The 23879-nt window shown below is 40.7% G+C and overlaps 1 protein-coding gene and 1 long non-coding RNA gene across 4 annotated transcripts in view; one reads left to right on the plus strand and one right to left on the minus strand.

Moving 5' to 3' along the window:
* The window catches only part of PLEKHH2 (pleckstrin homology, MyTH4 and FERM domain containing H2), a 60480-nt gene extending 39911 nt beyond the window's left edge, over positions 1 to 20569 (minus strand). For 2 of the 3 annotated variants that reach the window (XR_014509400.1, XM_083432936.1), the window contains exons 1-3: positions 20192 to 20569; positions 14614 to 14743; positions 1972 to 2034 (exon numbers count right to left, since the gene is read on the minus strand). Coding sequence is in view for 1 of the 3 variants with exons in the window: in XM_083432936.1 (XP_083289062.1) it covers positions 1972 to 2034; positions 14614 to 14736 (186 nt within the window). In the remaining 2 variants the exon portion in view is untranslated. The remainder of the gene's footprint in view (positions 1 to 1971; positions 2035 to 14613; positions 14744 to 20191) is intronic. The other variant, XM_083432937.1, reaches the window with a different exon arrangement.
* A 468-nt stretch (positions 20570 to 21037) lies between these two features.
* On the plus strand, positions 21038 to 22522 carry LOC310674236. The gene is made up of 2 exons (XR_014509463.1): positions 21038 to 21155; positions 22425 to 22522. It is a non-coding gene; the product is annotated as an uncharacterized lncRNA (long non-coding RNA).
* The last annotated feature ends 1357 nt before the right edge of the window (positions 22523 to 23879 follow it).

The following is a 23879-nucleotide window of genomic DNA, read 5'->3' on the forward strand; positions in this document are numbered from 1 at the left end:
TCCCCCTCTAAAGTCATCTAATCCAGTAGCCATCACTACATGCTGTGGCAGCAAATTCCATAAGTTAATGATGCATTGTGTGAAAAACGAATTTCTTTTGTCTGTCATGAATCTACTGCGAATGGATTCACTGGATGACCACAAGTTCTGGTACTGTGAGAGAGGAAGAAATTTATTTCTGTCTACTTTCTCCAAAATCTTTAAATAATTCCACAAACTTCTATCCCCTTAACTGTCCTAAAACTAAAAATTGAAACAGTTCCAAATATTGCACAGAATGTGCTTTAATCCATGGATCATTTTGACTTTTTAAAAATATTTTGTATCTTTGCAACATCTGAGATGGAGTGACCAAACCGATACAACAGACAAGATCCCCAGCACAGATACACATGGATAGTTTATGAAGGTCCTGCTTCTGTAACATGTCTAATATTAATTGCATAAACTATTATATTATGTTTTTGGCAAAATATTTAACAGTGCCCTGGTAACCGTTGCATGGATAATTCAATCAAAGCATTATTTGTGAGATCTTCTCAAATAATAGGTGGGGCGGGGGGAATTACTTAAAAGTAAATTCCATGAAACAAATGAAAGCAGTCCCGCATTTTTTCACTTTCTTGCAAAGAGATGGGGGAAATTGCAGAAAAGGAAGGGGTGAGAGTTTCACTGGGCAAAAACATTTGCACGCCCCTCTAACCAGTTCTGCTCAAGCCTATTTTGAACTTTTCCCTGACTACTTTATACCATGTGTGGGAATGAATGTTTATAAAAGACAGAATGCAGAAGAGAAGCTAAATGCAAACTACCAATTTATTGAGTTAAAAAGTTTTAGGGCCAACCTTGTAATAATTTGTCAACAAAGACATTTACAGGCACAGAGCATGTCTATTTTAAACAAGAACAATAAATAAATTTAAGCCCTAAAACACCCTTTTCTCCTTTTGTATAAACATAGCTTATAATAGAGCATGTGGTCAAGTGTTGGAAAAGCTGAATATGCCTAACAACTCTGCTAAAGATAAAAGTCAAGGCTCAGTTATCTATAAATTGCTAACATATTTGCAGAGGCACTCAGGCTAGGCCATGAAGGCATTACAAGGCAGGCATACCAAGAGGGATTCATGCTGCTCACAGTTGATATTATCTTCCTATTTAAATTCAGCCTCGTCAGGGAAATAAATCTGGAACGATCCTAGCAGTTTCTAATTAAATCTGAAGAACCAAAGCTTCTGTCCATAGCAAATTTGTAATCTCACAAGTTTATGGAACTGTCTCCACTCCTACCTAGGATTTCTTCACACTAGATGCATTTTCTATATAAATATCATGTTCATGTAGGAAATTGTGCACACCATCACATATGATGATCACAAATCTGTTGTTTTGCAATTTGTAGACACAAAGGGCTCTATTTCCAATCAGAGCTTTCTGAGGTATTCCCTTGGTAAAATACAAATGTATGCCCAAGGCCGACGGCACTGGGAAACTGAAACCCTGGAGAGCTGCTACCAGTCAGTGTTAGCCTGCAGGAACTCCTGAAATAAGGCTGGCACAGGATTCATTGGATTCTCAACTGGCCCTGTTGTGTCAACCTGGGAGCTGGCATAGCAAAAATGCTTTTTCCCCTGCCCCCATTTTTCCACCCTGGCAGGCATGAGTGGTGGGCCTGTAGAGGTACTTATACGGATCTATTAAGCCCCGCTGCTGCCAGCCAAGGATTTTGATTGCCCATTAAAACTTGACTGAATAATGGGTTAAAATATGATTTTAAAATATAAATACAGGTGGTGACCATTTTGCACTCATCTAATTGATGTGTCATCACCAATGCATGAGTTGTTTTCAGCACTGTAAGGGGACCGAACGGAGGGCGGGGTTGCCTGTAAAATAAATTTACATTAAGTTACATTAGGTTAAATTCAGAACATTGTTGCTACTGTACATAATTCTGCATTATGAACATACCTGCTGAAAAGCTTTTTCTGCTTGTCGATCTGCATCAATCACTTGCTTTTCAAGTTGCTGCATCTGTAAAGAGACATTTTAGTAGTAATAAAAATGAAATGCATGCTCCCTTGGTTGCTATCAATGGAAGTATTCTTCTTCGTCATAATATATAGCACTTTTTCTGAGGAATCAAAGAGATTCATATACATTAACTTGAGGGTCCATACAACAGTCTTATAAAAGTAGACCAATATTATTGCCATATTGCAATCGAAGGTGGGTGGACCTAATTGTTAACAGCCTACCTTAGACCACCCAGAGAGTTCATGACTGAGGATCAAATCTATCACTTGGAAGGTTATCAAGGTTAAAAAAATTTAATAGCAACTCCAGGGAAGGTGATTCTCATAAAGCCTAGCATGTGGGGAGGGGAGGTTTAACCCTCCCTAGCTGGGATCCTGAAGAAAATCACCCTCCATACACAGCACTATGACTCTTAGCCTTGGGGGTGAGAAGAACTCCGATTAGGGTCAGTAAAAGCTCCCCCTCCCCCCGGCTAATGGGAGCATTGCAATGTCACAACAGGATTGATGGATAAAACGTCCCATCCCTATGCACTGTGGTATTGATAAAAATCAGAGGGCTCTGCACCGACTTTTTAAAAAACCCCAATGTGCTTCTGAATTGCATCTTTAGTATCATCTGTGGTTTAGCTTTGACCTAAGCTAAGATTTGAATGAGGTATTTCTTGGTTCATAGTTTGTATCACATAACCCACTATAAATGAGACGAAAGGTAACTCAAAAAAGGAGGTTTACTTCTTAATAGCCATAAATATGATTGGGCTGTTAATGACCTTAAAGCCAGCATATCAGCTGATAAGCAAATGGCATGCATGAAACTCAGTGTTGATCTTTTGTCTTTGAACCTGTCTCAAGGTAAGTATTTGGACAGTAGCTATTTCAGTTTATCCAACAGCATTCAGACATTATATTCTGCAAGTGCTTGCCACAGTTTAATGAGCCAAAGTGGGCCACAGGATCTTGTGTCCCTGTTCCCCTCATACTAGAATTTCCACCAGCGCTTTTACCATGGGTCACCTGATCATTCCTAAACACGTGGTCCTAAATCCCCGTTCAGAAACCAGCAAAAATTTAGCCATCTAGTCCAGTGCATGTTTGTGACTATGATAAGCAAAAATATACCCAGCTAAATTCATGTCTGGGGCTTAAGATGGAGAAAAGAATAAAACTGAAATCAGCCCCAAGTTGAATTGTTAATGGAGCATGCACTTAGAAAATAGTTCTTAACTAGTTAATAAATTAATGCCAATACCAAATTGTAGCTCCTTGTAAAGTTGACTGTGTCAAGAAAGTATGTTAAGTAGTTTTGCATGAGTTCACAGTATGGATAAATTGGACGGCTTTCTGGCAGCATCTAAGCTTTGATCTTGTAACTTGGACATTTACTTGAACACTCTCAGATTCATGCAGTGCACAAGGTGCTCTAACTGTATGCTCAAAAGCAGATATTTTAGCTGTCAGCATAGAAACTGGCTAATGTTTCAAGTTGGGTATTTTTTTTCTGACAAAACTACCAGGAAGAGGAATTGTTGCAAGCTCTAAGAAGGATGTTCAGGTGTTTTATTTATTACAGACTGTCCTTAACTACTGCCACCCAATGTAATAACAACATTTTAAAATTGGGTGGAGAACCACCACTCCACAGGTTGATTCTGGCTCATAGTCCATTCCTGTCTGGCCTCATGGCTTCTGCTTCTCGGCCTCATTCCTCACTATTTCCATGCTGGGAACATGGAAGCCTCTTTCTCCCCACCTTGCACAGAAGCGAAATGAGCTGCTGGAATAGGTACAGAAATAATAATAATAATAATAATAATAATATAATAATAATAATAATAATAATAATAATAATAATAATAATAATAATTTATACCCCGCCTATCTGGCTGGGTTTCCCCAGCCATTCTGGGCGGCTTCCAAGAAAACACTAAAATACAATCTGTCCCTCCTCTAGTACCCCTGGAGCGGTGTGAGCAGGGAGGAAGATAAGGCTCTCTTTCTCTGCCTAGAATGGAAGCTGAAAAGAGAGAGAGGGAAAGGGGTGGCAAAAAGAGCGAAATGAATGGTCCACCCATTTTTTGCTTCAGCCCCAGCCAATGCCAGTACGTTGCCCTTGAGAGATTACCCTGAGGGAACATCCTTTACATTAAGAAAGGTTCCCTATCTGCTTCAAAACTTAAATCCACATGGCTTGCTCAGCTCACTTTTTCCTGGGTTGGTGGCCACAGAAAAATCTTCTACTGGCTATTATTCCTGGTTGATTATTTGTGCTTTTTTTTTATTTCAGTTTCTCATTTTGCTTTCTTGTTTTATTCTAAGTGCACTTTTCCTCTTCATCCTCTTCTTCACTTACACAAGTCTCTTGCAACGATCTTGTCCTGATGTTTCTCTACTTCTAAACTATCTACTTTTTTCTTAACCTTCTCTCAATCTTTAAAAAGCAACTCTTACTCCTTCTAATCTTCCTTCTCTATTGTAAATTTTTACCTCACTAATTCAGTTTGGAGATCTACCATTTGGGCAGGATTCAACTTAATAGCTGTGCTAGCAGGAGCCAGAACAAGTCCCAATAGCACAATGGGGCTCCCCCCCCTCCTTCCCCCACACCCTCCTCAGATCAGCCTGGGGGGTCAGGAGAACTCTTACGAGTACTGTACAGAGGGAGAGGGAGCTAATTTCACCAGACAAGCAGAAACACTTGTGCTGATGCAGCAATCTCCTTAGGTCTACTTTGAATTCTGCCCTTTGTCACTTGTTTGCAAAACATTTTGAGGATAAAATTGCTTGCCTCCACCGAGATCTTAACTCCACAGTTATAGCAGATGGATCTCATGGGTGTCCAGAACACAGTCTAGTCTTGTTGTGTTGAATGAGTTTCAGTTAGTAATGCTCAAGGATGTGGCCAAGGTGCTTGTATCAGTCAGGGCAAATACTTGCGCTCTGGACTCTTGGCTGATAAAACCCAGTAGAGAGGGGACGGAAGTGATTAATGCCTCCTTGCAAGACAGGGTGGTCCTTGCTTGCTTTAAGGAGGCAGTGGTAAAACCACTCCTCAAGAAATGCTCCCTGGATTCAGAAAATTTAAGTAACTACCGGCCAGTTTCTAATCTCGCTTTCTTGGGCAAGGTTCTTGAGTAGGTGATCTCAGACCAGATTCAGGTGCTCTTGGAGGAAACTGATTTTCTAGAGCCATTTCAATCATGTTTTAGGCCCGGTTTTGACACAGAAACTGCTTTGGTCACCCTATATGATGACCTGTGTCGGGAGAGAGATGAGAGAAATGTGTCCCTGTTAATTCTCCTCAACCTCTCAGTGGCTTTCAGTACCAGCAATCATGATGTCCATCTGGAGTGGCTGTCAGAGAAGAGTTGGTGGCACTGCTTTGTGGTAGTTTTGGTTTCCAGAGAGTGTAGCTTGGGGAGTGTTCTTCAGCCCTGCGGAACCTTCAATGTAGGGTTCTTCAGGGTTCAATTTTATTCCCTATGCTGTTTAACATCTACATTAAACCTCTGTGTGCGGTTATCTGGAGTTTTGGAGTACATTGTCAATGATATGCTGATGACACACAGCTCTGTTTCTTTTTTACAGTTGCAGGTGAGGCAGTGGATATACTAGATTATTGTCTTATCTTGGTAATCGATTGGATGCAAACTGAAGCTCAATCCATATAAAATGGAGGCACTGTTAGTGGGCGATTCCATAAACTCGATGGTTGGGAGATTTAGGAGTGGGTACACAGCTTGGACTTACTTCTGGATCTTTTGCTGCCACTTGAGGCTCAGGTGGCCTCCACAGTGCGGAGCGCCTTCCACCAGTTCCTGCTGGTGGCCCAATGGTGCCCCTATCTGGACAGGCACAGCCTAACTACTGTTGTCTATGCTCTGGTAACCTCTAGGTTCAATTACAGCAATGCATCATACATAGGGCTGTATGGAAACTTCAGCTAGTGCAGAATTCGGCAGCCAGGTTGCTCACCGGGGCAAGATGGTTTGAGCATATTACACTGATCCTGGCTCAACTGCACTGGCTGCCAGTCAGTAGCTGGGGCCAATTTAAAGTGTTGCTTTTGACCTATAAAGCCTTAAACGGCTCAGGACCACAATACATCAACGACCACCTCTCTCAATAGGAATCTACCCAGATTCCTAAGATCATCCTCTGAGGCTCTGTGCCTCCTCCACAAGAGGTCTGGAGCATGGCAACACAAGAACAGGCCTTTTCTGCAGTCCCCATTTGTGGGGAGGTTCGGCTTGTGCCTTCACCATACACCTTTAGGTGCCAGGCAAAAATGTTCCTCTTCAACCAGGCCTTTGGCTGATTGACATCCAATGCCCAAACTCGGAACTCTGGTTACATATATATCATACTTAGTAAAACCATCATTAAAGACACAAAAATGAGTCAGATTTTTTAACATACAACTAAACTCAGGAAATTACTACTCTACATCTGACACTAATCAAACAATTCTCTGTGAGTTATTTTTGTTCCAACAATGAACAGAGAAAAGCCACATGTGAATAAATATCTAATGCCTTAAGGAAAAATAGTTCAAAAGCAAAGGAGATCTGCTTCCCTGCAGTCTCTTCCGTAGAACACTCTATACTATTTCACAGAGTTCAGCTGAAAGTCTTTAGACTTTATTTAGAAGAATTTTTGTTTCTACTTATCCCACAAACTGTATCATATTTTAGTCTACGTTTATGACTTACATTCAATCAGATCTTCGAATATTTGCTATCAATTTTCTCCAAATAAAGAACACTTTTCATTAAACTAAAAAAGGTAGATATATATATATAAGCCTGGTAATATCAGTAAGTACAGTTGGGTGACTCAACTAGGTAAGCAAGATTGCAATACTTTAATAGGTGATGGTCAGTCTAGGGTCTTGAGATCAACTTTCTCTTTTTCAATATTTACATGGCAAATTTCTATTTCGATATACATTAAATAATGGGAAATGTTGTCAGAATTGGCTCCTGCCAAATTACTAAGGGTTGAATTGTAAGAGCTGGTTAAGAAATGCCAAGACTGGGAAGAATTAAGAGATAAGGCAACTGTAGCTAGTCCCTGCAAATACAGTAGTACCTCAGTTTCGAACGAAATCCATTCCGGAAGACCGTTCGAGTTCCGAAACGTTCAAAAACCGAAAACTCAAAATAGAAGTCTCAAAACGGAAATCTCAATACAGAAAACTCAATATGGAAGCCGCGTTTCCAGTTCGACTTCTGAGGTGCATTCGAAAACCGAAGCATTTACTTCCAGGCTTACAGCGTTTGAGTTCCAAAACGTTTGTTAACAGAGACGTTCAAAAACCAAGGTACCACTGTATATTACTTCAGCTAGAGTACAAATCACATATTTATCATTATTGTGCATTTTCATGGAAGGCAGTCAAGAAAACTTATAAACATGGATTTCACAGGAAGACACAAAACTCCAAATGTACACTGGGATTCTAAGGGAGCTGCAGTTCACAGCTCATGTGGCTCTGAATTGATAAGTAAAGATGTATGGGCCTTAATATGGCCACTAAACAAACACAATGGCCAACATATAATGTCAGGACAGCTGTCGGTATAGTTACATATCTCCTCTGCTGCACTGGGATGTACCACAGCTTCTACAAAGTCTGAAACAAATTCCTTTCATATTAATCAAAGCGAAAAGCAAAGCAAAGCAGACTCTATATCCATCTCTTTGCCTGACCGCATGAGTGTGTCCCCTTGAGATAGGGAGTGAAGGCATGAAAAGCCTCATTCCCCCTTTGCCCTTCTCCACAGCTTCCTTGACAAGTTATTGTGCCCACAGGAATTTGGCAGGGAAGGTTCAATTAAGGACAGGTGTCAGGGTTTGTGCTGAAGCTTCAAGGTTTTAGCATTCTTCCCAGGTTCTCCAAAGGAAGTTCCAACAGCGCCTGACCTTTACTTCTTGCCAGTTTGTATAAAGTACAGTCGTACCTTGGATCTCGAACACCTTGGCTCCTAAACAAATCGGCTACCGAACGATCAAAACCCAGAAGCGAGTGTTCTGGTTTTCAAAGGATTTTCGGAAGCTGAATGTCTGGCACGGCTTCCGAATTGGCTGCAGGAGCTTCCAGAAGCCACACTTTGGTTTGCAAACATTTTGGAAGTCGAACAGACTTCTGGAACAGACTCCGTTCAACTTCCAAGGTACGACTGTACCTCTGCCATTGAGAAAGTGAACATTGGGATATATCAGGTTTTTTACCAGCATTAGTAGTTACTCTCTCCTGCGAATCATGACCACACTCATACCCAAACAGTGTCTTCATAAGGTCAACCAAGTTTGCTGATAGATTGGGTTATCACAAATTAATACAAAAGTTTAGGCAATTAGAAGACCTGCAGTTTTACAGTTCTTCAGTTTTGATACATAGACCAGTGAAACGGAAAAACGGAAAAAGAGAGAAAAGATAAAAGCTTTCTTACTGAGAAAACTTCTGGTTTATACTACACTGTGCTCTGCTACAGCACTGCCATTTTCCATTGTGCATTATTCTCTTACTCCCCAAAGACTGATATCTTTTTTCATCCACTCAGATTCCAACAGAGTATTTAAATTACATGATCTCCAGAAGACGTCCTGTGTGGGGCTGTTCAATATAATATTTACTTTTTGCTTAAGAGTGAAATTGGCACAAATTTCCTCCAACAGCCAATGCTGTCATTCTACAATATGCAGCTGCTCTGTCAGGATCTTAGTCTCAGATCTGTGCCAGTACCTACTGTACATATTTATGTATTCCTTTCTTTTTTGCCAATTAACCCAGCAAAAGCACTGAAAATTCACTGGAATGAGTCTATTTCTCAGAATGAGCCATATTAATTACCATCATATATCAAATTCCAGCCGTTTTGATCCAGCAGAAAACACCAGACACTCCAGTTAATGTCACAATACAGTGTTACTTCTCTTTGCCAAGATCCTTTAAAATAACATTGCACTCCAAAATTGATTCTACAAACACGTCACTACAGGGTTCCATGTTTATTCTGTAAGAATAATTTTCAGATCAAGTTTACTTTAAAAGAATTTGTGCTTTCTAACAGCTGGGCTTAAAACTCTGCAGTCCTGAAAGTCAAGAGATGCTATTTCTCCTTCTGTCATTAGCTGCATCAACAAAAATTCTGCAGGCCATCTAGTTCCTAAAACAACAAATATGCCCCACTCTACTGTGTATTTGAATTATTCCTTAATATAGTTTATGCCAGTAAATATTACCAAATGGTAATATTTTTAAACACTTCATCTGCATTAATGAAAATGTGATATTATTTGTTCCTGTCATGCTTCTAGTGAGTGATAAAGGTAGGAGCCTTATCACACAATGGCCTCCTCCTTACCCCAATATTATTAAATTAAACCAATATTTAACATTTACTGCATTATACAAATATAGCAATAAACTATAATGACATCAATCATTTTGGCCCTTAGTCATTCTTATTAATTAGCATCTTTTCATTAATATGTAGATGGCTTCTTCAGTGTTGCTATTGTTCCCAAATGGGTCAGTGCCCATGGATGTTAACTAGATGGTTGCTGGTTCGAGCAGTGGGTTGGACTAGATGACCCTTGGGTCCCTTTCAACTCTATGATTTTTTATTATTATGATTTTACAAAACTCTGTTTTTATAAAACTTCTCTACCTGGTTACTCAAAGGAAATTCTCTTTACAAGCAACCAGATTAATGGCTATGTATAAAAGCCCATGCTAAACCATGCAAGGGACTTTGCAGGGAATCTAAGGTGAATGAAGGCCCCATGGCCTCTTGTATCAAGTTATAAAAGTTATCAGGCTATCTCAAGTCTTTAAATAGTCAAATGAGGTAGAATTATTCAGCTGCTTTGCTCCACTTGCCAGGCACAGGATGCTGCTTCAGCTATTGTTGTGCAAGCAGAGGTTTTATACTGAAATGGCTAACACAACATAAGTCTCAAAGTTATTTAAGTTTCTGAACAATGTGCATTAACGATGCAAAACGGATTGCCAAAAAGCAGAGGCAAACATGCCAAAGTTCAACCCTTCAAGCTAATTATTAAGGAAACATTTTCTCCAAATTTAGTCATAAGACTCTCCTATAGCTAGCAATAATATATTACAAATATTTCCAGCCTCCTTCCCTCTCTTCTCCACTTACCAAACACTTTTCCTTTACCAGTTCTGGGTTTTGTTTTGTTTTTATAAGGTATAAGGATAGAAATGCCAAATTACCCCCTCACCATTTCCTGTTTTTACAACCATCCTTCAGTAAACAACTGTCATTGAACACATACTAAAACCACAAAAGGAGCTAAATATATATTTTTAAACATGCATAAATGGCACTTCTGTCATACTTCATACCAAAGACACTCTTCCCAAATGCCATGCTGTCCCCAGGGGGGAAAGGTCATAGAAATGCTAGGTAAGAGAAGTTGGAAAAGAAATTATGAAGAGTTCTTTTAAAGGTGGGAGGAAAGTTGAGACAGTCTCTTTATAATAGTACTCATGTCCATTATTTAGACCATAGGTTTATTGAAGGCAGGGGCTTGCCTGTTCTGCTTATTTATTTAAATATGTTTTCCATTGCTTTTTTTTGACATATACAAGTCCACAAGCTGTATGCTGATAATGCATGCTGCTTCCAGTGAGCTGGAGCTGGCTTACAAATATTGTCTCATAAACTAGCAAAGATCTAAAACAATTAAACAGTTAGATAACAAATACTGTTAATACAGAAAGGAATTCAGGAAAAAAAAACACAGAAAAGACACTGCCCAACCAGTGTACGTTCACATTATAAGCGGATTTAAAACAAAGCCGATTTAAATATCACGTGTGAAAATTATCTTTATCTCTGACTATAGTCCTAGAAATAATTGTTTCTAAAGGCCATTCCCAGAACAGCTTTAGAGTACATATGTACTTCTTCCCAGCTGTCTTCTCTTTTAATCATCCTAGCACTTACAAGAACCCCAGAAGAAAAAAGTCTATCTACACAATTCATTGCTGATACAACCAGATTACAAAATCACCTTGTTCTGAGATTATACAAACAGAAACTATTGCTCCTGCTTAGAACAGGTCTGTTGTCACACGATTTTAGTGTGTACTAGCGCCACACAGGGGGCAGGCTGCGGAGGGTTTCAAACAGATTTAACCCTTTCTGCTGATGTTTCCTGCTTAAAATTGAAAACATTGCTACAGTTACCATCTTCCCAGTATACCTATGCAGTACTAAACTGCAGAGGTGTGCATGGGCAGGACAGCAGGTGCAAACGTTTGTCCCCAATTCTCATTTGTAGTAGGAAAAGAGTCCAAATAAATGTTCTATTAGGACATTCCCTGCTTTCCTCTGTACTATTGTGCTATGAAGATACTTTTTCTTTTCCGATTGGTAGGAAATGGAAAGAGGAGTCTTCAGCTCTTGGTCTGGGGGAATCAGGAAGATATTGCAGATTTTTTTACTTAATATGTCAAACAAAATGTACCCCTTCCCCCAGATTCTCCCAAGAACCACCATCAAATAATTTAATTAACTGTTTTTCTTTTTTGGGTATATTTAAATATATTGCTGATAATCTCAAAAGTTGAGTACTTGAACTCAAGGAAACAAAATTTGACTGATTTTATATAACAGTATTTTTATCCCACTTTGGAAAGTCCAAAATAAGCTTTTAAGAGTAAACCTGAAAGAACAGATTGAAACCAGCATGTGGTGAAGCTCAATTCATTGCTCAATCCATTGCTTACAAGGGGAAACTGATCCCACGGAATGGTCCAGTTTCCTCAGGACTTTTGGGCCAGTACTTCAACATCCAAGAACTATGGATTCAGAAGTGTCAGCAACAATGGCATGACCCTGTTTATGCAATGAAATGTTAACTTTGAGTTGTTTAATAGAAACTGCTTTACCATTCTTCTTTGAACTCCAAAAAGGGGATAAGGGGAATGGTGATTCAGCAGATATGGATGTATGCAAGAAAACTATATGTGTGTAAGACTAAGAGGCAGAAAGGATCTTTCCCCTGGGGCAAATGTAAGTGAGTTTAACCTGATGAAAACAGATCTTTTTTAAAAAATAAATAAATCCTCATTTCTCAAAAAGACTGAATTGGCAGTGACATATATAAAATTAATATTCCTATTCAGGAAACATATTGGGGTCATGATGGAGAGTTGAATGAAAATGCCACTGTGCAGTATCAACGAATTAGGCAAACCTCATGCTAGGAAAATAAAACAAGGTTAGGATCAGGATTTATGTTTTACATACTGTACCAAATTGTTTAGTGTACAACTGAACTTCCCTTCTGCACCCCACTTTAATTACTCTTGTGTTTGACATTCAAATTGAGAACGTGGAGTGAGTGTAAATTATGTGTGAAATGCATATACACTGAAGTTCCAGAGACTGATTTAAAAATGCTCTGTTACCTGTTCTTAGTTTCACACATTGCACCCACCTCCTTCATTTCTTTTCTGTGTTCTCTCTTGGGTGGCCTCTCTGGAGTTGAGCTCCAAAAAGGAATTTGGCACATTGCCTGTTCCACTGGACTACAGTCTGGCCTAATCCTATAGTAGTATTTAACCTCATCATGCCCCAACCCTTAGTTTTCCTTGATCCCTTAGCACTTGATTAACAGTCTATAGTGAATGAGCTGGGTCAGATTTCACCAAGGTCATATATGCCCTAGCTCCTGATAGAGGAAATAAGTGACAACACTGTCACTTTGGTACTTTGCGTATTAGGTGAGCTGTGACAAAAACATGTGTTGTAGAAAAGGGAAAGGAAATGTATTTTCCATTGTAAAATGCCAACTGCACTCGGCTTACAGAAAAACACTCCTGACATTTCCCTGAGAAGGGTGTTTTCCCTTTATTTATTTTGCAATACTTTGCAGATTCAGAAAACTCAACAGTAATAAAATAAATTCCACTTGAGCTCTACAGACAGCATAAGTATGTTACAGTAGAGGTAGTTTCTACACCATTCTTTGAATTCCTATGAAGACCTCTCCCACTTGCAGCAACAGCAACTTCTGCTTAGATCTTCAACAAATTCTCTTTCTTTGCATATAACTTTTTATAAAGCACACCCTGACTAGGCATAATGGAACAAAAAAAATCCAGTTTCCACTACTGAAGGTCTGTACTCCCTTGTCTGCTCCCTGCTCCCACATTCTCTCCCATAAATGCTGCAAGGTCATGCTGTTAATCATCCAATGTGTGCTGACTTCAGAAAGAAACAAAAGACTGAACCTGCCGAGTGAGAAATTCTTTAAAGATAATTTTAAAAGGCAACATTGTATAGATACCACATTTGTCTCATGTTTAATAGTTGTGGTTTTTGAGGAAATTCTTACCAACTATTTCTCATCTGTGCTTGTGCTGACAAGACATTAAATCAGGGGTGGCTAACCTGCAACCTTCTAGATATTGCTGGACTACAACTCCCAATATCCCTAACCACTGCACGCAGGTTGTAGCTGGGAGGGGGCCACAGGTTAGGCATCCCTGTATTAAATTTCTCTCAGTGATAAGTTTTGCCTTCAGACATTATTCTAAAATAGATACTGCAGCTTGCTTGATAGGTCAGGAGATTCATTCAGGCACATCCTTTACACCTTGGAGACACAAGTCTTTGTCTGTTTGCATCATATTGTGGTCTGCCAGCAAAAAAGGATGGGAAATATTCTCCCTATAGCTTTCTTAAGCAAACATGTTTAGTCTGTATGAGAAATGGAAGGCACTCATGAGCTTTCTCTCCACCCCTGGTATAAAGAGGCCTTTCTTATTTCAAATATTATTTCAGTTCTTTATGTGAAATTAATTACATTTTCAGCACTTTGCTGATTTTGCATTGCTCACTGTTCTCCCCTATATTCCCTGCCAACTGGAACAGCAGCAGACCACCCTTGCAGTCCAAATGGCTATATAAAACCTATCTGTGAAACAGGAAATACTATACAAATCAAATATCCTTAATAGCTAAAGGTTTGCAAACTTATTTTAGCTTCAGAACACACACACACACATTTACAATGAACTGTTATTGTCCATGACAAGAAAAAATGCTCAACTGTCTACTGTCAGATGCAGCCCTACTTGTACGAAAAATGTAAGCATGAGGAGTCGTGTCAGAATATGATTGCGTGTTCAAATGAACATATTCTTAAAAGAAATGTTTTGTGGAAAGACAGCATTCACATTCAGATACATACACATGCTAATGATCATTGGAAAGTGTACCAGTTCCTCATTCAGCAACTAAAATGCATGTAGGATTCTAATTTCGCACCTGAATCTTCTTAGTTTGATTGAGACTGTGCACCACCATAATCCTGCTTCCTATATAGAACAGTATTTCTTCTTTAAAAAACACATATATTTTCTTTAGGAATAAATATATAAATAAGAGGACACTTGAATAAAAGTCTAATGATTACCACAGCCAGATAAACCTGATCACACAATAAACATCTATTAAGTTATTTGGATCATGATTTAATTATAGGTTCTTTAAAAACAATAACTTTTATTATATTAAGATGGTTTAAGACCTACCTTGTCTGCTAAGAGCTCTCTAATTTTGCTTGCTTGGAGGCGAAATTTCATCAGCTGGGATTCTAGAGCTATGCATCTTTCTTTCCAGTTTATAGTTCCCTCAAACTCTAGCAACTCTGCCATATTTATGCTGTGAAGGGGGAAAACAAGCTATTTAATATTCCATATAATTGTTTCTTCATTCTTATATACATACAGAAGGTATTCCTATATATCATAAACAGCAGCATAGTAAACATGTTTATTCTGTGGTAAGTTCTACCAAGTTCAATGTTTGCCCTCCAGTATTATTATTATTATTATTATTATTATTATTATTAATTAATTAATTGTGTATACCCCGCTTCATCTGTAGATCTCAGGGTGGTTCACAACATAAAAATACAGTGCGTTTAGGACTACAATTTTAATTTAACAACTTCAGTAATATCCAAAGAGAGATCATACACATATAATGTTCCAGTGTTTGATCTCAACTTATTGAGTTGGGGCTAGGTACAAATCTTTCCCATAAAACCATTTTGCAAACTGATAAGCTCCACTGACAAGAGATGGATTAGGAAATATCACCCATTTATTACTCTGGACATTTCATATCCAAACTGCAACTTTAAAAGATCCAGTTTAACTAATTAATGTTTCTATTATTACTTATTAGACTAGTTACACAAAGCTCTCCAAGCAACTTACAGCATATTTAAAAAATGAGCATAAATGCATTACAATATCAATACATTCACACAAAAACGCATGAAATTACAAAATTCACAAAACAAACCTCCATAACAGCCATAGAAAAGCTTTGACAAGTTATCACTATCCAAATAGTGTTGTAGCTGAGCCAACAGCCTATGCTGATGGAAGGCACTCTGTGCTGCGGTACCTGTGTCTCCTCTGAAAGCAAATGAACCCCCCAAACTACAAACACACTCCTATTTAATGGATGCTTACCACTTTTAGCAAAAAAAAAATAAAAAAAAATCTCATGAAACAGTTTACAAACTGCATTAACACACTCAAGCAAATATAGAACGACAATTTTCTTGGTGAGCCACTGAAAGCCAAGGTGAGAAATAGATCTTTATGGGTCTTTTAAAGGTAATGAGTTATCACGCTTGCCAGATATCACTTGTTTCTATCATGAAACCAACGAGAAAAAGACAATCAAGATAAACAACTATTGGCTGAAAGAATGTTTCATTATCTACCACATTATTTACATGTACAACAGTTTTCAATATTTTCCAACAAAAGCTGTTATAGGGTTAACTCCTAGATTATTTAGAACTTGTCAGTTATTTATCAATTTAAAGCATTTTGGCTCTTTAGTAAAAAAAAAAAGTTAGTTAGCTAGTCTTACTTCTAAGGACATAAACACGCTTTGCACTGTAAAGCAACTAGTCAGTGCTCTTTTCTGTCCAGGTAGATAAAAATAAAATTCCATTACAGTGGTACCTCCGGTTGGGCACAGGATCCATTCCGGAGCTCCAGTTGGATCCTGAGCTGTGTGTATCCCGAGATGCCGCTTCTGCACATGTGCGCAATGCATAGAGCGCATCCTGCACATGTGCACGTGGCGAAACCTGGAAAAATACTTCCGGGTTTGCCGCGCACATATCCCGCAGGATACGTAACGGGAGGTGAACGTAAGTAGAGGTACCACTGTACTGCATCAGGCCTAGCAAAAGTTTGGAACATAAGCTCTACTTTCCACCTTTTATTTTATTATTTATATCCTGCTCATCTGGCTGGGTTGCCCCAGCCACTCTGGGCGGCTTCCAGCACATATAAAAACATAATAAAACATTAAACATTTAAAAACCTTCTGAAACAGGACTGTACAGTAATTCATACGTACAGATGAAAGTTTAAGTCTTCAATCAAATTAAGATGGTTGTGGGTCTTACTTGAATTGCACTTTACAGCACACCCAGAAATCTTGCAAGCATAGATGTCAACTCCTAGGGGCTGAGGTCCCTTCAGCCCCCCATAAAATATTTGAGGGGGGCAGGGCCCCACAAAATTGATGGGCATTGGCATTCAAATGGTGTATGTGCTGCATCATGTGATTGATTCTGTGGGGCAGAGCTGCTTACCTGACCCCCCCCCCCATATTTTATTCAAGTTGGCACCCCTGCTTGCAACCAAAGTAAAATATTAATTATTTTTAAAAAATAAATGGGGATGCAGGAGGTTTGAGGCCCAGTACAAAGAACCTGGGATTTGGGTCCCCTCCTAACAACACTTCTGCTGTAAGAGTACTTCAGTTCAACTTTAGCCAATACAATTTGGATGGATCATCTCCTCTTTCCTCTTTTAACTTTCCCTTCTGAGTTTTTGTTTGTGTTAATTTCATTTGTATTGTTTTCTTTTTAAAATTGAGTTCTAAAGATCCCAAGGATAATTACCAAAAACAATTGGTACCACTTACCAACAAATAGTATCAAGAATGTTTTTGGCTTTTCAGAGCTTCTACATAGGTGGGAATTGAAGCTTGTGGGAATAAAGGAGGCATAAGCAAACTTGGGCCCCCCCCCCGATGTTTTGGACTACAACTCCCATCATCCCTGACCACTGGTTATGTTAGCTAGGGATGATGGGAGTTGTAGTCCGAAAACATCTATGCCTGGAATAAACTTTCTGCAGATGTCCCAGTGAATATATGAAAAAGACAAACAGGGTAGAATTTTTCAGTGTTCAAGCATTTAACTGAGATACAAAATATGATATCACTCATATAAAGCTTGAAATTGACCCTATTATTGTGAGGGTTTTGTTAGTTATAATTCCAGCAAATTATTTGCTTTGCATTTTCCAAAAAGCAAAGGATTATGGAAATATTTGCTGGCACAATATATGCTGTTTACAATTGCACTGAATGATCTTATTTATGAGTCAATGACTTCCCGTCTCTTGTTCAATTCCTCAAGGGAAAATAAATGAGTTCATCACTTTGGCTGGGCTAAGTGTTCTGATTCAGCATTGTGAACCTACACACATTTTCCCTCCTTTTCTTTTTTAAATAGTTTTTATAAACCAACAGTGCAGTCCTATGCATGCTTACTCAGAGGTAAGTCTTATTACATTATGTAGGGCTTACTCCCTTGTACAGGATTCTAAGTTTAAGTTCCTTAAACATTAAGTTACAAGTTACGGCATGATACAATAATTCTGACAAATCTGTTTCAGCTAAGTTCTTTATATATACTGCAAGGATATATATAAAGAATTAAATATTTTATTTCTGCTTGAATATATTGGGATGGTTTAGCTGTCATGATATTGATACAGGAATTCATTTTCATATTTTACATTAAACCATGTGGCATTATGCAGTGGGCTAATATTTTGCAAAAGCATGCATTAACTGATCATATAAGGCATCAGAATGCAAAGGAAGCAGATCCAGACTTGAAGATCCACCAACCTGAAACAGGAATGGAACTGTCGGTAACTCTATAAATGAAAGTTTATAGCCAGAAGGGAGTGACAATTTGTTCCTATTTAAATTGCAGGAAAAGCATCCAATTACTTCAGTGAGGTCAGGGTTTTTCCCAAAATACTCTCCCAACACACAATGTAAACAAACAGAAACTAGAAGAACTTTTCATTATAGTAGGTCATTTCCCCCCATTTAGCAAGAGACACATCCTTTTAACATGAGGGGATATTAAAATGTGATTTAAAACACACCTCTTTAAAATGAAGTGTTGCATTTCTAGCATTCCACACAGAAAACTGGAAGTAGAAGTTTTAATTTGCTACCTGCAAGCTAGCTGAAACCATAAGGTAGGGATATGAAATGTAGATGATTGCTCAGTGGTGTAACACTGTGGCACTGAAGTTCATGGCAAGGATTTGTCCATGCAGAAACTTAAGATACCACTAGCTAACACTTTTCTTATTGCTGACTCTTGAGTACTTTGTCATATACATGGAAATGTATAATGGAAAGATAAAGAAGTGGTGATTACCTACTTCTACTGCAGGCACTTAAATGCACTGTTTTGTTTTCATATACTAGACTTGATCGTGATCTATTGGTCGGTTGGGGGCATCCCTGATCGATCCTGTGATCTTGAGAGATCCCCCCCCCAAAAAAAATCTGGGTTTTGGTAAAGCAGTCTGTGATGTTTTATAAACTTTTATATACTACCCAATAGAGACTCAATGAAAAGGGTATGCCATATCATTCCTTGAACTGGCCTCCTTTAAATTTCCCTGCAATTGCAGCTTTCCCCTTATCATAAAGCAAGAGATCATTGACCATGTTCCCAGCTCAAGTACAGTTCAGAGTTCTGGGAGTTTGGCCAGCATAAGGAGCAGAGGAATCTCGGGGGTGGGTTTTCAGGGTGAAGACTCTGTACACTGCAGATGGTGATGTTAAGGGCTTTCTGTGCTACTTTAGTCTCTGCTCTCTTCCCGCACAGGAGATTTAGTCCTAAAAATATTTACATACTGCTATTCATTAAAGAGAAAATCAGAGCCATTCGCAACAATTGTACATAAAACCATATAAAAAAAGTTAAAATCAGAAATCAGACGACTGTGGAAAAAACAAGGTTCAAAGCTATGAAACCCGCAAAACAGTATGCTTAACAGGGCACAAATCAGGGCCAGGAAACAACCTGTTTTATCCATCAGGACTTGGTTCTGGGATATACAAACAATTAAATAAACAGACCACCGAGCACGTACAGAGTGCCTTTCCCCTGGCCAGGGATGCCAACTTGAATAAAATATTGAGGAGCCAGGTAAGACCCACCCTGCATATTCAATCACATGATGCACAACACACACACCATTTGAAAGGCATGCCCATCCACTGGGGGGGGGGGGACCCTTAAAATATTTTAGGTGGGTGCAAAAAGACCTTAGCCCCGAGGAGATGGCTCCTATGCCCCTAACCACAAGCAGTCCTCACGCTCCCATAATGTGGGCGGTATCACAGGAGGCAGACTGTGCGCCCTTTGGGGCAGACCAGAGCCCCTGAACCTCTGACTGTGTTTCCCACCTTTACCTCCAGCATCCTTTAATGCACATCTGGCAGGATTGCAGGGACGTTTGAAGCAGCTGGGCATGCAGGCAGCCCGATTTATCCCAGGCATCCAGCTCCCCATCAGCAGTCTGGAATGGGAGGCTAGAACTTGACTGCCCCAGCTCTCCCCACTCCCCCCAGATGTGGGGCAGAGCTGCTTATTCTGACGACCAGAGTCGAAGGCACTCTTTGCGCGCTCAGAGGCGCTGCTGTGGGCGCCCAGCCATTAACTTCTGAGGTGCCCACCTGATGCCCCACCACGGATAGACCAGACAGTGATTCAGAGGCAGAGAGAAAGAGAGGAAAGTTTATCCAGCAGCAGCAGCAGCGAGGGAATTTTTTATATATATAAAAAGCTTGGGAGTTCCCGCAGCTTCCCTGCTGGGCCAAGGGAAGAGCAGAAAGAAGGCGAAAGTTTGAGGGAAGAGGGAGGGAAGAGGCATGACTTCCCCCTCTCCGTCTAAAAGTCTCTCGACTTCCCCCGAAGAGGGAAAAAGGGAGGCTCCCCACCCCCCAAAAAAAACACAACTTAAGCCAAACCTGAGGAGGACGGGCGGCCTCCGCCTCCTCAACGAAGTCTCTCAGGCGCCCCTCACAAGCAGCGCCGCCGCCGCCGCCTCGCTTCCAAAGGCTCCCTCCGCGCCTGTCCCACCAGCACCATCCCCACGGTCCGTGGGGGGCCGGCAGGCGGCAAGGGGCCTGGGCTGAGCGGCAGCCGCGCCGGCCATTCAGCGGGCGTGGAAGGCGGGGCTTGGGAGCGCTCGGCAGCCTCTCCGCAGCGGCCCGGGGTGGCCGTGGCGGTTTCTTGGGGCCGAGGGGGCAAGGAGCTGGGCAGGAACCACCACGACGTGGGGGGGGGGGGGAAGGAAGCGAACGGAGCGGGGCTGAGGGAAGAACGCCGTGTATCTGCGGGACTCGCCCACGAGAGGCCGAGGGCGGGACACCTCAGTGGGCCTGCCTGCCTCCCCCGCTTTACTTGCGCGAAAGGGCTTTCCGACGCGCAGCTCTGCGCCACGCGCGCAGCCCGAGCCTGAGGAGAAATTAGGCCCTTCCTTATATAGCCCCCCCCCCCCCGCGTAAAAATGAATTCAGGCTGCCGAACCTGGCTATCGTCGTGTATCGTTTCTTTACCAGAAAAAAATAATCTCGAGAAGGGACCCGGAGGGTCATCAAGTCCAACCCGCTGCAAATGCGGGTATCTTTTGCCCCACATGGGGCTCAAACTCACGACCCTGAGTTTGTCTCAAGCCCACACCAAGCTCCCACGTCAGTTTGGAGGGGTAGGTTGCCCAACAAATTTTGTTGCCTGCTTTCAGCATAAGCTGAAAGGATAAGTCGGGGGCAAATCAAAAGGCGGTGAAGTTTTTGTTGTCGCTGATCGTGCAACAGGGAACTGGCGACATCAAATCAATAAGAGTTAATTAAAACCAGCTCCAGCGGGTGAGGAAAGGGCATTTTGAAACAACAACAACAGTCTTTCTCTATAACTGGAAAGTTGTTGAAGGTGATCTAAGCATTCCCAATATTTAGGAGCGGTTGCACCACCAAAAAAGCCCCTTCTCTGGTCAGCACTTGCTTCCTCACAGATGGTAGTATCATAGAATTGTAGATTTGGAAGCGACCATGAGGGACATCTAAGTCCAACCCGCTGCAATGCATCCAACATGGACCTCAAACCCTACCCATTGGATCTACCCATTTTTTGTGTGTGTGGGGGGGACATTGATCAGGATCACGCAAACCACCAGGATCAACCAGGGGTGGACCGTGAGCAACCAGTAGATCACAATCAACTGGTTGGACATGCCTGATATATAAGACTCTTCCTAGTGTTACGAGTTTGGGGAAGTAGGCTGTACGCCGAGACCCTTCTAGCCCCTGAATCTACCAAGTGTTAAAATAAAAGCCAGCCTATATTCTTGATGAGGCAATTGCCTGGGTGATGGGCCATTATTAAGAGAACTAAGGAAAGGGGTTCTGTGCAAGATAGAAATGGGTACCACCCACTCACTCTGCAACGGTTAATTAGAAGGAAAAGGCAGAGTTGAGTGGCAGTGAAGCAAAAAGCAGCAGGCCAGGGAAATAGGCAGAGCAACGTTTGTCTTCTGTTTGAACCCAAGGCTGTGGTTATGGGAGAAACGAGACCTTTTTGCTATGAACCCCTCCATTGCAAGCTCAGGTTATAAACCATATATCACAAAAGCACCACAGTCTCCATTGCGCCTCATTCCCAAAGGAAACATGAATCCTGGGTAAGTGTCTGAAATCCCTGGGATCTCATACCACTCAGAGATTGGGTGCCATGTAATACTCCGTACAGAATTACAGAAACTACAAATAACGAATGGTAGTTTGTTGTCCACATGACATTGTCTTCAACAAAATGTCATTCCATAGTTTGCACCCCCCCCATTAAATCACAATTTATCATTTCTGCAGTGGGGGGGGGGGTTGCTTACTGGTTTATTTTTATTTTTTTGGTTGAAACAGTAAATCCAGATATGCAACAGCATTTTGGTGAGGTCGAAATTGTGTGGACACTGCACAAAACTTTTCACACAAGAGCAGCAGCACTCAGTTCACTCTAAACTACCGTGTGAAACTCCCCGATAATGGAAATGGAAATAAAGAGTCATGGGTGGTGTAACTACAGCCAAAATTTTCCCCATTTGTGTGCAGGCATTCTTTCCTTTTCATGCAACACTGCCATTTTTATCTTGCTCATAATAAATTCTACAGACTGAAGTGTGCTGTTTTCTTTTTTGCTTGCCAGTTCCAGGGAACGTTGAAGACTTGAGGCCAAGGGCATAAAGAGATTTATCAATCAAACAGTTGAGAAAGGAACTTCTCAATAAAGTTGTTTCTCATTTAGGGACATTTTTATGTGATGTGTTTCTGAGTGCATTTCCCTGTTCTTTTTTCCTAGGATCCTTTCTGGTTTCACTCTGGTCTGTGCCCAGCACTATATTCTCCCAATGCAAGCATTGTGCTACTCTGTGCCAAGTCACAGCTACAATAGGACTACAGTGGTACCTCTGGTTACGTACTTAATTCGTTCCAGAGGTCTGTTCTTAACCTGAAACTGTTCTTAACCTGAAGCACCACTTTAGCTAATGGGGCCTCCTGCTGCCGCTGTGAGGCCGCTGCACGATTTCTGTTCTCATCCTGAAGCAAAGTTCTTAACCCAAGGTAATATTTATGGGTTAGCGGAGTCTGTAACCTGAAGCATATGTAACCTGTGGTACCACTGTAATAATAATAATAATAAAATAATGTGCTCAAGGGTCAGTTTTTTAGGCACTGTCGTTGCAGTAGTGGTTTGCAGGCACAATATCGTGCCTGCCACAGATTTGACTAAGGGTCAAATAGCCAGGACTTGGAGATATGTTGTACACCTGATAGCACGTGCGCATGCACACACACACATACACACACACACTCTATAGGGGATTCATTTGTCCTTCAAATACTCAAGTAGATAATGAGATGTTCTGCAGTAGAAAACAAAGCTCCCGCTTCTCTGCCTCAAGCTTAAAGACATTTACCTCCAGCATTTGGCTGTACAATAGCCTTTTAAGACTTTTTATGGGCAGTATGTTTCTTTACTCATGCTGTTTCTACTTTCCATTGCTTTATATAACCACAAAGATAAGACAGATAGAAAAACCCCTGGTTATCATTAATAGTTTTGGCCACCTCATGAGAAGAGAAGACTCCCTGGAAAAGACCCTGATGTTGGGAAAGATTGAAGGCACAAGGAGAAGGGGACGATGGAGGACGAGATGGTTGGACAGTGTTCTCGAAGCTACCAACATGAGTTTGACCAAACTGCGGGAGGCAGTGGAAGACAGAAGTGCCTGGCGTGCTCTGGTCCATGGGGTCACGAGAGTCGGACACGACTAAATGACTAAACAACAACAACAACATCTTTCTACACAAAAGTCTGTGTATGGAGCCCACATATATGAGAATTTTCCCTCCTGCTGTCTATGAAAGGTTGCTTTTGGGTACACTGCCAGCATAGATGTATCTTCACACTGGATATGGAGAATGCTCCTTCCAATATTGGAGCAGCCTTTTTGCTATTAATGCACTTACACTGCCTTTCTGTCAAATCCTATAGTACGGGGATATAATTTAACAAGATATTTACATACAAAACCCGCAGAATACTCTCCAGTACTAAGTAAAAGTACTGGATCAGAATTCTACTGATCAGAATTGGGCC

The sequence above is a fragment of the Podarcis tiliguerta genome (genome assembly GCF_965153285.1).
Source record: "Podarcis tiliguerta genome assembly, chromosome: 3".
Taxonomy (NCBI): Eukaryota; Metazoa; Chordata; class Lepidosauria; order Squamata; family Lacertidae; genus Podarcis; species Podarcis tiliguerta.